The following is a 13105-nucleotide window of genomic DNA, read 5'->3' on the forward strand; positions in this document are numbered from 1 at the left end:
AGTGTAGAAAATTTCATAAAAAACTTCAATGAAAAGTTTATTTTTTGTTCGCTTTTTTGTTGTTGTAAAAGTTTGCCGAAAAATTCTTGTTTAAACTCCGCTTAAATTGCAATAAAGTCGAGTTGAAGAGAGTTTGATGGACAGTCCGTTTCATTAATTTAAAGGTAATAGAAATACAAAAGTTCTTTGTTAATTACATAAACCAATTGAAAACCAAACTACGCATAATTTAATTTTTAATTATTTTAAAAGTATTTTTTAGATTCCAAATTTATGGAAATATAGATCAACATGTTTTAAATATAATTAATAAACTGATATCAATTAAAGGATCATTTAAAAGCTGTGAGAAAATGTATTTGATAATAAAGACAATTGTGGAAAATGGCGATTGGAAACAATTATCCATTTAAATGTCAATTATATCCAGACAGCAGTGACAAATTTAATTGCTGTCATATTGGGTTTCCTATTGGCAAAAAAAATCAGGCCAACGTGGTTGTTAACCACATGTCAATTGCTGTTAGTTGACAAGTGACCTTACAACTCCGAGGCGCACTGTAGTCTGAAGCTGAAGAGTTCTATATTAAAACAAAAGTCCCTGAACAAAAAGTAAAAAATAAAAGTAGAGAAAATCCACAGCAACAATAGAGGTAAAAAATAAAGTTGGCATATTGAAATATGTAAGGAGAAAAAAGGGTTTTTTTTTTAGGTAAGACAGGAAAAAAGCTGACAAACTGAATTTGATGCACAGCAACAATAACATCTAGAATAACAACAACAAATAAAGTAAATTTCTCTACAAGGAATCAACAATATAAATAACAACAACAATTGAGTGCACCGAGAAATATTTCATTTTGATCTTATAAATAGAACATTTCTTTGCCATCAAAAAGTTTTATTATTTTAATTGAAGAAGTTGTTTATTTTTTATAGTTAAGTTTAATTCAAATAATTGTTTTTGGAAATGTATTAAATAAATAAATATTTACATTTTATAGATACTTTGTTTTAAATATTTTATTTGTTTAATTTTAGATTTTTTGACATTAAAAATATTTAGATTTTCAAATGATTTTAGTGATTTATTACATGTAATAAAAACTCCAAAATTTTGCTATTAATTTCTGACCAAACGAAATATTTTTCTCTGTGCATTTCTATGGGAAACTTGGGAATTGACTTACGAAAATCTATTTGTTCTGCGCTGGCATCCAATTGTCCATGCTCCACTTCCGTTTCCGCTGCGGTCCAATCGCCGCTTCCGTCGCTGCCGGCGCCCCCCAAATTGACCTCTGAACTCGATCCCGTTTTCGGCGAGTGTAGGAATGCTTCGCGAATGCGTTTCTGTCCCATCAAACGGCTGAGGACGCGAACTCGGCTGTTTCGTCGCTCTCCCGGGGCTCCGCCCACTCCACCAACGGCCACGCCCACACCTCCCTCGCCTATTCCCATCCGCACTAGACTGGCGCCACCTGGCGGTGACTTTTCATCGGTGTTCGCCGACCGATTTTGCGAATTCCCCATGTTGTTGCTGCCGTTGTTGTGGTTGTGCTGCAAAAGAAGTTTACAAAAATCAATTAAAAAACTTTTCAATCAGTCGCATTGTTTGCTTCGGGTTTTCAACAATTTTTTCGTTCATACATTTTTACCCCCGGTTTACTCTATGAATTTCTGGGGCTTTCGTGGGGGGCTGAGAGGAAAATTCTGAAGAGGCAAAAATGTATATCTTTAAAACACATTTATGTCGACTTTATAAGTTATTTAACAATTCTTTGGCTTATAATTAAAAGATTTAAGAAAGTGGAATCTTAGGGGAATCCTTTTGAGTAGTTAAGCCAAATTATTGATTAATGGTTAAGTAAATTTATTTAATGTTATTAATGCGGATTTTTTTTTGTTATTATTATCCTGAAATAAAAGATTTATGAAACAGAATAATTTAAATCATGTCTGTGAAATTATAATAAACGAATTTGAAATAAAATTGTGGCTTGCAATATTTATAAAAATCAAACATTTAAGGAACATATTAATATTTGAGAGCATTTGAAATTCGTTGAAACAACAAACTTATTTTATTCTATATTTTTTCTTCGTTTTGAAAGGTAAAAACTTTTGTGTGCGAAAATGTTTCTGAAATATGAAATGAATTAGTTGCAATAGGTACCGCTGAAGGGATCGGCGATGGTTGACAAAAAGTTGCTACTTTAGTTCTTTCATTTTGATGGGGATGGTTGACTGTTGCTGTGTGTCAATAGTCGAGAGCCCGGGGCCATCGAAATTGCAGCTGGATCTGAATGAGAAATCATTGTTTCCCCTTCATCTTCTCAGTTTAACCCCCTGAACTGCAAATTGAACTTTTACTTTTTAGCTAGTTTTGCCGAGCAATTTTCCCACCGATAATGATCATTAAAGAGAGATTTTGGTTTATCCGACAAATGGACGGGGGACATCCTTTGTTAGACTTCTGTCATTTGTGCAAAACTTTGCGATTTCAAGGTTTGCAAAATTCCTTTCAACAATTAAAAATGTAATGTTACGTGAAAAACTGTATTTATATGAAAGGGACAAATTTTCCATTTACAAATTGGAAAAATACTTATACGTAAATGGCACTACCTGTTTTTCATTATATGTTTATTCCTATCCTATCCTATCCTACTTATCTTTATTCAAAAAAATTATTGCGTTTCCACCCGAGATTCTTTCTTATCTTTGACTGAACCCAAACACTTTTGTTGACTTTTGTAGACTATCTTACACCCGATTAAATCACCTTGATATTGGGGCTATCTATCAATCAAGTTCAATGACTTAATATTTCGCACTCCTATACAAATTATCAACTTTTATTTATTACAGAGAGAGAAAATTTCAAGGGCGGAATCGAGGTAGACAATATATTCGGAGAACTCACGGCACTCTCATAAATCACAATAAAAACAAATTAGAAAATTTTTTATTAGTCGGGGCTATAGCAGCCACCTTGTTTTTATTAGGCCTCGAAAAATGGTGGACTAATTGAAATACTCGACGAGGAAGGGGAGAGGTGTTTAAAATTAATTGGCGGCAATAAATTGCTTGCTGTTGTCCGCCCACGTGACTCATTTTCAGTTTCTTATGCCCTATTTGTTGTCCTTTCCGCTTTAGAATAATGAACAGCGAGAGGAAAAGCATTTAAACACCTTTTTTATGGCATTTTTTTTTAAAATATTGCTCTATATATTCTTTGAACAATTTTTGAAAGAAACCAAATTTAAATGAAGTATTAAATATAATTGTTTTTAAGCTTTGTTTGCCAATATTTTAACAAATCAATTAAACATAAAAAAAATTAGAACTATAAAGAGAACAATTATATTATTTTTATAAGTTTTTAGAATGATTTGTTTCCAAAAATCGTTTTACTAAAGAGCTTAGCTTTATAATTTAAAAAATAAATTTTAATTACCCCTAAAATTGTTTAACTTTCAAAATAAGTTATGACTTATTATTTTTATTTTCTTTAACAAGTAAGTTAGGGTATTTAGAAGACGTTTTCCCAGCTTTTAAATGTTTGGTGTCCTTCACACAAATAAGTTTTCAATTATGAAGAAAATAAAAACTTGAAGTGTAAGGAGAGGACGAGTGGTTGTGGGGTGGTGAAAAGAGGCCTTTGTAAACGCGTGAAACACATTTTCCTAATTGTGTCAAAAGCGCAATTTTGTGCAATTTGTGTGAAATGAAAGCGAAAGTAAAGCCCACAAAAATACATTTGTAGTTATATATACATATATATATATATGTACGTATCAACGTAAGGCAAAAGCTTACGCATCTAAAACTCACACCCTCTAGTTGAAAAGGGAGCGCACTACCAGTGATTTTCCCTCTCTTTTTCCGGTGCAATTTGTTGGACAAATCTGCTTTCCTTTCTTTTTTTTCGTTTCGGGCGCGGCAAACTTAAATTTCTCTCTTTCACTCGTTTATTTTCCTTATATTTATTTTGATTGTGTTGCTGAGTTTTTTTTTTGTGCTAACGCGTCAAGTTCGTGAGGTTTTCTATTTCCGCTTTTGGGTTTCACTTGGAATTTCGCTGATTATGTTTGGGATCTGACAATATCCGTTTCCGCCAAGCATTTCTGCCTTTTCTTTGGCTCATGGCCAGCGCACACACAATAAACTATTAAGTTCACTATTTAATTGCAAATTGCAGGAGAAGCTGAAAATGCAACTGCAGCTGTCAGATGAAGTGTCACAACAAATCGTCCGCCGAAGAGAAAACCGAGCGGAAATCAGCTGACTCACGGTCCTAGGACAACAAAAACGCTGGCGAAACACGAAGCAACAGCGGGAAAAATCGATGGCATACTGACTGTGGAAGCTCCGGCGAAAGCCGAGAACCTGTCTCTGTCTCCCCGAGAGAGAAAAATCGGAGAACCCACAGTATTCGGCGAGAATACCAGAGAACTCTGAACCTGATAACAGCTGAGCGCCTGTGTTATGGTTTTGTTTATTACTTTTCGGGTTTTTGGCAAGGGTTGTGGGCTTTGCCGACTTTAAAATACCCTGCGCTAATACCAAGCGCTAAAGGTGCAAGTTTGTTACAAATTTAATTATTAATAAATATGATCATTAGCAGAAAAACTATCATGAACCTAATGTAACCAATAATACCCTTTAACGAATTAAAAGGGCTTAAGAACTAATTTAAAATATTTATAAAATAAAAACAGGTAAGTCCATATTCAAAAATTCAACTGTAATTTAAATACTTTAGTTCTGTACCTGAGGCATTTAGTAATTGGTCCTACACACAATGGCAAAATCTATACTCCAAAGTGTCTATATAGATTTAAGAACAGTGCCAGTCACTCTCCATTAAAGATTTCGGTACCCTCTAATTGTAGCTTACATTCCGGTCAGGCAATTCGGATCGGACGGCTCATTAGCATCGCCGGGATTTGGGGACTTAATTTTGGGGCTACGATATCGGGGCACTCGCCATGAGTCATTGTCCATTGTCCAGCACAATCAACCGACAACACACACGGATATATGGTACAACAGTGGAGCCCCACAAACACAAACACCAATTCGACGATGCGAACAATGGTCCCCGGGCAATTGCAATTGTGATTTTATGAGCTTTTCCGGGCAAGCTTCTGTGGGGGGCTTTGAGCATCGATAGCCCGGCTTCTGTTGCTGCGGTTTATCCGCGGTATACACTGAGAAAAATGTACAAAATAATTATATTCGTACAAATGATTTATTTAAACACGTTTTGTTTATACAAAAATAATAATACATTTCAATAATAAAATTAAAATAAATTTACAAATTGTTTGCTTTATATAAGTATTTAAAATAAATAACAGGTTTTCTAGATATAAAAAAATACATTTAAGTTAACATGCATAAATAAGCCAAGCACATATAAATTGTTTGCATTTAGTTTTAATACAACATCAAAGATAAAAACATTTATTAAAAAATTGCTTCAATATTTTGCAGTGTTGTAATGCTTATCAAGCCCACCTCTCTCATTTCTCTTTTGCCATTCTCTTTTCAACCTTTGGGCAGTGCGAATAAACGGACTTTTCATACATAGAAATACAATTCTATTTACTCATTTATAAATGCGACAATAAAATGTTTAGCTCGGCTTGAATGAATCATTAAGGAGGGGAATTTAAGCGATAAGGAGTTCCCATTGCGCAAACGATGATGTAACGATTCGAATGGTACTTATTTTGTGATTTGTTCTTGTTGCTTTTGGTGTTGGTCAGCTTTATTGTGATTTTCTTATGTTTGCACAATGGATATATAGTAGAAAAATGTAAAAAAAGCCTGTTATCGCTGGTAAAAGTGAATAGGGATTTACTCTAAGAACGCTGTGTCAGATAACAAGTAAGAAAGAACCCAAAATTTATTTCATTATAACACATTTTCCATTTTCAAACAATTAATTGTAAAACAAAAACAATAATGTTATTATCAGCTCGTATTTATAATTGACTAAAATTCTTTCTCTTGTTTTATTTGTCGAGGCGTTAATTTTTTTTCGATTTTTCGCACATTTGTTTGTTTGTGTGTGTCATGAGCATGTGTGTGAATTGAGTGATTGTTGTTGCTACAGTAGCTGCACAGAAAAAGAAGTATATGTTTTTATGATTTTTTTGTTTTTTTACAATGTATTTACGAGTGTTAAATTAAAAAACATATGCTTACAGTATCAAAATAGAACATAAAAGCATAAACAAAAAATGTAATTGAATTCAGGGCTTGCTATTATTGATATTAAAAGAAATTAAGAAAAAGAGAAAGTTGAGAAACATGGTTGACTATTTAAAAAGATAGTAATGTATAGTTATGTACGGAGTATATAGAATGCATGATTTTAATATTTATGAATGTTAAAATCTTAAACATGCTTACAGTATCAAAATGTAATATTGAAACATTAAGAAATTATGTAATTTAATATTTTTACAATTATTAAGTAAATTAGGAAAAAAGATATGTTAAGAAAGATATGATTGACTTTTCAAAAAGATTCCAGATATGGAAATATCTATTAGGCCTAGCTTTCTTTTTTCAGTGTACTTTGTATCGCAGTTGTAGCTGCTGCTGCTCAGCTGATAAGCCGTTTATTGCTTGCCCGGCACTCTGAGAAGACACGGACTTACTGACTGATAAAAAAATGGTGAAGTGGACAGAATGACAACTGAACAACTGAACAACTGGACATACGTTTGCCGGGGATCACGTTCTCGCAATCGGATTAGATTTATGCATTTCGTAACTCATTAGCCGACTTTAGATGCGATTTTCTCCACTAACGAAGGCAGGAGCGCAACTGCGGCAAAGCCTTTTTAATTAGCTCATGAAAGATTTCCCAATTTAATTGGACTTAATGCATGCTGGGGAATGGGAAATGCTGGGAAAAGGGAAATGGGGAATGGGAAATGGGCCACGCAAAGTTCGCTTCTCAAAATGTTGCAACTTGGATCTGGGGTTTTGGGACTCTGGCTTGGATTTAATTAATTTTACACGACATCGGTGTGTGCGGAGGCCCTGGGAATGCATTTTGACACATTGTTTGACAAATTGCCAGACGCTGGGGACACACAGATCCACTCGCACAGACCCAGCCAAGCCAACAAAAGATACACCCCGACGGATGCGGAAAAAGTCGGCGAAGACAGGAGTTGCAGGTAACAGAATCATCAAAGCTAAACTTGAAGGCAACTTGTGCCGTTGACGCACAAGTTTAATGCCAAAAGGCAAGACAAAACCCGCCAGCGAAGCGTTCCACAAAATGTTGATAGTCAGGGGTAGCCGACAAAGGGGGGCGTTTTGTATGCCAAAATAAAAAAATTTAAGGTTGCGCGAACAAGATAACATAATATCAAAATAGCCATTCTAAAACCAACTCTTGTGATAAAATAGTAATTTCACTTTGAACTGCCATAAAAACCGACAAGCAAAGACTTTCTAACACCTACTCTTGGTATAGCACAGTAATACCACAAAAAATTAAAAAAAAAAAGTGAATTTGATAAAAAATGTAAACTTTAAGTATGCCTCGACTGAAATATACTCCGTAATTTGAATGTTCAAAAAAGTTTTTTTTTCTAGAACCTTTACAAAATTGGTTAAAGTGTTGGTCATACGTGATCAATTAAATTCATTATAACATTTGAATCTCGCATTTTGGTGTATTAGCACTAGATTTAAGAAATTAAATTTAACATAGTAGGTATTTTCAAGAGTCTCTTTTCATTATATACTCTCTCTACAATGGGTATTCAAAAATGTCTTATCAACGCTAGCGAAGGCTCTTTTAGAGTCAGCAAATAAATCTATAGTCAGTTCATTGGAAACATTCGACTCTAGCAGCTCTAAACTCTTAAAATGGCACATTTTTATATGCCTTCGTTGCATTCATTCTGTATGGAATGGTCAGATCCCAGGATTCGTGTTCAGTATGCGTGGTGAAGGATGCCCCAACTCAGTGTGGGGCTTTTGTTCATTCTGCACTTTTTCCCCTCTACGATCACAATCACAAGGTGCGGCAACAACTAAAAATGCAAGCTGATGTAATTCAGGAAAACCAGAAGAAATTGGAAAATTTAAATATAGTTCCAAAGGACTTTCTGGCGATACTAAACCAGATAAAGGAACAGCAGGATCGCCATACCACATTCTTTCAGAACTTGGAAAAGCGAATGATTCAGCAGGCAGAAGCGGACATAGGTTTTGAAATCGATTTATTTTACATACAGAACACATTATCCAAAATCATGGAAAAACATAAACCAACGTTCGAGCGGATCGGTTCTAGGAATTTTTACATCGGCAATCACATCGCTTTACGTTGGACGTCTGCAAAAACCTACTGTCGTCATATAGGAGGCTATCTAGCATCCATACAAAGTGAAAAGGAACTGGCTGATCTTACGGCGAAACTCATTGGTAAAGATTGGTTCTGGCTGGGCACAAATGATCGGGAAAAAGAGGGCCAATTTGTATCTGGTGCCACCGGCTTGCCAGCTAAATTTTTAAAGTGGGATAACAATGCACCGAAAAACATTACTGGCAATGAAGACTGCGTCCTGTTGGAAAAGGGGCTAATGAGATCCGCTCCTTGTAATAGTGTTGGAAGTTTTATTTGTGAGAAAGAAAAAATTTAAAAGTTAAATTGATACACAATTTATACCTTCAAAATATTGTTATATTATATATTATATATATTAACAATAAAGAATAAATAAACAAATATTAACAGTAAACAACCGTTATGCATTTCAGCTTGAATATTTAGTACTGCAATATTGAAATTAATAAGAGATAATTTTATATTAGCCATCATTATTTTCAGCTTTTGTGTTTATCTAACAATGCTTAATATCATGCTCAGACTTTTAAAAGAATTGTAGGTAAAACAAATACAGTCTTAAATTTCATTTTTTTTGTAATTTCTTTTAAAGTAACTACACTGTTTTACAATACTCATTTTTAAACTTATAGTTTTTTTAAAACTAATACCTTTCTTGTGCGCCACTGTCACACATACGCGGCTGCAGTGGTCACAACAATGTTGCTCTAACTGCGCTTTCTGGCAGTGCGCAAAATGACGCCGCAACAGGGCGTATGAGCAACGTCTGGGCCAAGCACAAATAGCAACAATGGCAACAACAATCATCATCTGGCCGAAGCATCCAATACGCTCCAGGGGCAGCTAAAACGTCCACCCCCCTTTTGCAACCCCTGCTGCCCAGTCTTGAAACCCCTTCGATGCTATGACAAAGTCAGTTATGGTCAATAAAAAGCAATGCGACAATGAGAAAACGCCAGCGATTGGGATATTGCTGTCAAGCGAGCACACTGAGAACAATTACATTTTAAATTCATTAGGTAAGCATTGTGAATGTAACATGTTTTGGTTGAGCAGGTAAAATATAATTTAGTTGTTATTTTTATGTTCCTTGTTTATTCAAAAATAAAATAAAATACCAAATTTTACTATAAGTTATTGGGATAAATAACAAAAGGAAAATCTTAAGTTTAAATTAATTAAAATGTCAACAATTTATCATGTGTAAAAACAAATATGTGAAAACTATAAATGGGTAAAGCCTAAGATGAACAAAAAAAAACCTGTTAGCTTAATTTGTTGACCTATTTTTTTCACTGTTGCGATTTTTGGGTGGCAGCTTTGGCTCACGAACAGCAGATGGCGCTCGTGTGCACCGGCGGCGTTCCTCTAGAGATGATAGCGTGAAATTGCACGGAATTGGCTGAAAAGGGGGTCAAAAACGTGGGCGGCAGAGAAAAATGGCCGGTGGATTGAGAGCCTAATGAAAAGCGTGTTTTGCGTGCAGCCGGTACTAGCAGGAAAGTTAGAGAGGAGGAAAATTGGAGCAAGTCAGAGAATCGCAGTCGAAATCAGATGCTTAAAAGAATTACAATTACAATTAGGATTATTTTGGAATAAATATGCCCTAATTTTGCAAACTGCCTGCATCATTATTTTTAGACTTTGAAATATATTTCAAATTATTTGTGGAACAATGGCTTAAAGCTAGATTTTAACTAATTTAATGAAGTTTTAGTAATATTTGTATTTAGGTTAGCAAATAACTCGTTTTCAATCCTGCTGTTTTGAAATCAAAGAACACGCCCATTTAAACAAAACCAGTTGCCCCCAATCACAGCAAGCCCAAGGATACACGAATTCTGGGGGCGTGGCCGCTGGCTGTCCAGCGATTCGTTAAAAATCGTTAAAGCAAACGTTGAGTGCGGAACGAAATTGACTTTCAAAACTGAAATTGCATGTGCCCCCAAAAAATCAGCTGAAATGCAACCGCAATTTTTGCCATAGACCACTTTTGGGGCCCTCCAAAAATCAACGCAAAAGTTTGACCAGAGAAAAAAAATGTCCGTGTTGCGATGAAATGAAAATTATTTTAAATTATAGTCCTCTACCACCTTTTCCACACTGCACCACAACCACATGTTAGTCCAAAAATGCCAGAGACAGATCACCAAAATGCATCCTGGTTGTAGCGAAACCCCATTTTGGACATTTTGTAGATACAAGTTTGTCTACATTTTATTTGCTTTGAGTTAATTTTAATTGCGGAGAGGCAAACAATCGTTACATATGAACTTTAAAAGAAATCCAACCTTATGATATTAGAAATTTATTAAAAATTTATATGTATTCTGTTTTTTAACATTTAGCTACAAAGTTTGATAGCTTTGTAATCCAATGACCTACAGCTGCGGTCAAAATAATAAAGGTATGACAAAAAAATATCTTTAAGGCATATTACAATTTTTTTAATTTATCATAGTACCTACTTATAAATAAATAAAATTAGATTTAACAAAGCTTTAGATGTTGTTTTACTTTTCCAAAGAAAATAAAATATGTTTATAATTTCTTAAAATTCACTTTTCAAATATTTTTATAATCTGCACTGTTTTTATGATTAAAAGCTGCTGTATATTCTGTATCAAATTAAAATTACCTTAAAACTTAAAATTCTTGTTTTTTGAGGTACCTACTTCTACTAATTTTTCATGAATCGCCTGCAATGACACTTCACTGACACAGGGAGGCACACACACCCAATACCCACACCCCGCAAAACTCACACACACCCACTTGGGGGAGAAAAGAGACAGACAGATAGGGAACATTCGCATCGGACACCGTTTGCAGTGCTGCAACTTTAATTGCTTTCGTGGTTTGTGCCAAATTAGATTCTGCGGTTTTGTCGCGTCGCCATTTCGGTAATCGAGGGTGTACTGTACAAGAGGGGGTGGGGCTGAATGAGGTGGTGTCTTGGTCATGGCCTTTTCCCCAAACTCTATCGAACTGAAGCCAAAAGCTGACGCTGACGCCCATCAATTAAACTTGTCAATGAGAAGCAGCAACAGCAGGAACAGCAGAAATAGCGACAAGAACCCGGGGAATAGAAACCAATGGTTAGGGCAGAATTTTCAGAGGGTTAAAGAAGGGTTATATAAGTGAGCTGAAAACCCACCATCGACTAAAAGTTAACTACATTTCACCCGCTTCACTGGCATTCAAATTAGATTGCTGTTCAAGACATGAATACGTGTAATTAGATTGTAGTTGATTAAGGTTAAAGCTATTAAACCATTTAAAAGTAAGTAATATAATAATAATAAAGCTGGTTTATATTTATATTTATTTATTTATTTGGGGAAAATCTAGTTTTGCTTTTAAAAAAAATGTTGTAGTAAGAATTCTTACAATTAATGATAGTATATATTTTGTATGATTTTTATTTTATATTTACCTGTAGCTCAATCTAATAAACACAATTTCTTCTAAGCATAAAAAAAAAAAAAGTTGTATCAAGAATTTCCCCCATCACATCAAATTTACTATTTTTGGCACGCATTCGTAAGCTTTTTCGGAACCTAACTTAATCATTAAGTATAGCCCCCAGAAAAATAACAAAAACAAGCCGAGTTCTTGATGCAATCAACAAGGTCCCAGGGATAAGTCGTTTTACATACTCCGTGTACATTTTATTCCAGATTTTGTGGTTTTGTTCTTTTTTTTTTTGAATATTTAAAAAGGAATGTAAAGAGAAATGCGCTCGTCTACCGACATTTCCATTCCTCGGAAGCCGCGGGCCATTGACATGACTCTCTGGTCTTTGGACTTATCCTGTTGGTTGGTCCTGTCGTTATGGACGCTGTCCTATCTTCTATCTACTATCTCAACAATTGTACGCACCGAGAAGAAATTGATTTATTTTTGTTTACGCCAAAACAGCAAAAAGTTTACCACAATTTCTGCTCCTCTTTTCAGTTTGCCATCGGCCAAGTTTTTGTTGCCTTATTTCTGTCATTTTTTTGCACACGAAAAAAATGATTTTTTTTCTAAAGTAAAAATTAAATTTATTATTTAATTAACCATTTCACTACTAAGTAAGCACTTATTAAAAAAACCCACAGCTGCGTGCAATATATAAGTAGTTCTTAAACTATGCAAATTTTAAGCTATATATATTTTTTGTACTTTTAAGTATTGATTTTATATCCATGGGTCACTTATAAAAATCTTTATTTACCAAAGGTAAACAATTTTTTTTTGAAAAAAAAAACATGTTTTTATATTAAAATTTATTTTTTAAATTTTAAACCAAATTTTTATTCTAATACAAAACGCAGATACACGGGGATTTTGGTCTGTTGTTTTAGAATTTTTATAAGATCGTTTACTACAGTATGAAAAGTGATTTTTAAGAAATTAAAGATCAAAGGTTTTTTAAACTCATTTTGTTAATTGGTAAGTAAGCATTAGGATAAATTTAAAAGAAAAGTCTTATTCATTAAAGGTAAATTTTTAAGTGCTTTAAAATGTCTTATATATTTTCCGTGTAGTTTTCTCTTTGTGTAGCCTTTCGTTATCTTCTCCTTGTGCGGAGTCGGGATAATCCTAATGCTCTCTAATTACATTGGCCAGCAAGTCAACACAGTCAAGGCCAAGTTTTCCCCATCCTGTCTATTTGAGTTGGCCATGTCCGCTGTCTACTTTCCAGCCCGCTTATCATTTTTTAGCCCTGGCTTA

General features: G+C 34.4%; 2 protein-coding genes across 8 annotated transcripts in view; one reads left to right on the forward strand and one right to left on the reverse strand.

Moving 5' to 3' along the window:
* Positions 1–13105, reverse strand: part of LOC128263068 (protein cappuccino) — a 41988-nt gene that overhangs the window by 25120 nt on the left and 3763 nt on the right. For 6 of the 7 annotated variants that reach the window (XM_052997750.1, XM_052997747.1, XM_052997745.1 and 3 more), the window contains exon 2: positions 1191–1557. In XM_052997750.1, coding sequence (XP_052853710.1) covers positions 1191–1557 — 367 coding nt within the window. Of the gene's footprint in view, positions 1–1190; positions 1558–3834; positions 4364–13105 lie in introns of those variants that run through there. The other variant, XM_052997743.1, reaches the window with a different exon arrangement.
* LOC128263070 (low affinity immunoglobulin epsilon Fc receptor-like) lies at positions 7845–8709 on the forward strand. Its single transcript, XM_052997753.1, has one exon. The coding sequence runs from the start codon at positions 7947–7949 to the stop codon at positions 8679–8681; it is 735 nt and encodes a 244-aa protein (XP_052853713.1). The 5' UTR covers positions 7845–7946; the 3' UTR covers positions 8682–8709.

This window comes from Drosophila gunungcola, unplaced genomic scaffold, assembly GCF_025200985.1.
Source record: "Drosophila gunungcola strain Sukarami unplaced genomic scaffold, Dgunungcola_SK_2 000001F, whole genome shotgun sequence".
In the NCBI taxonomy this organism is placed as follows: Eukaryota; Metazoa; Arthropoda; class Insecta; order Diptera; family Drosophilidae; genus Drosophila; species Drosophila gunungcola.

What these genes read in the sequence shown, in the direction of transcription:
- LOC128263070 (XM_052997753.1), top strand. Translation starts at nt 7,947, where the DNA reads ATGGTCAGATCCCAGGATTCGTGTTCAGTATGCGTGGTGAAGGATGCC.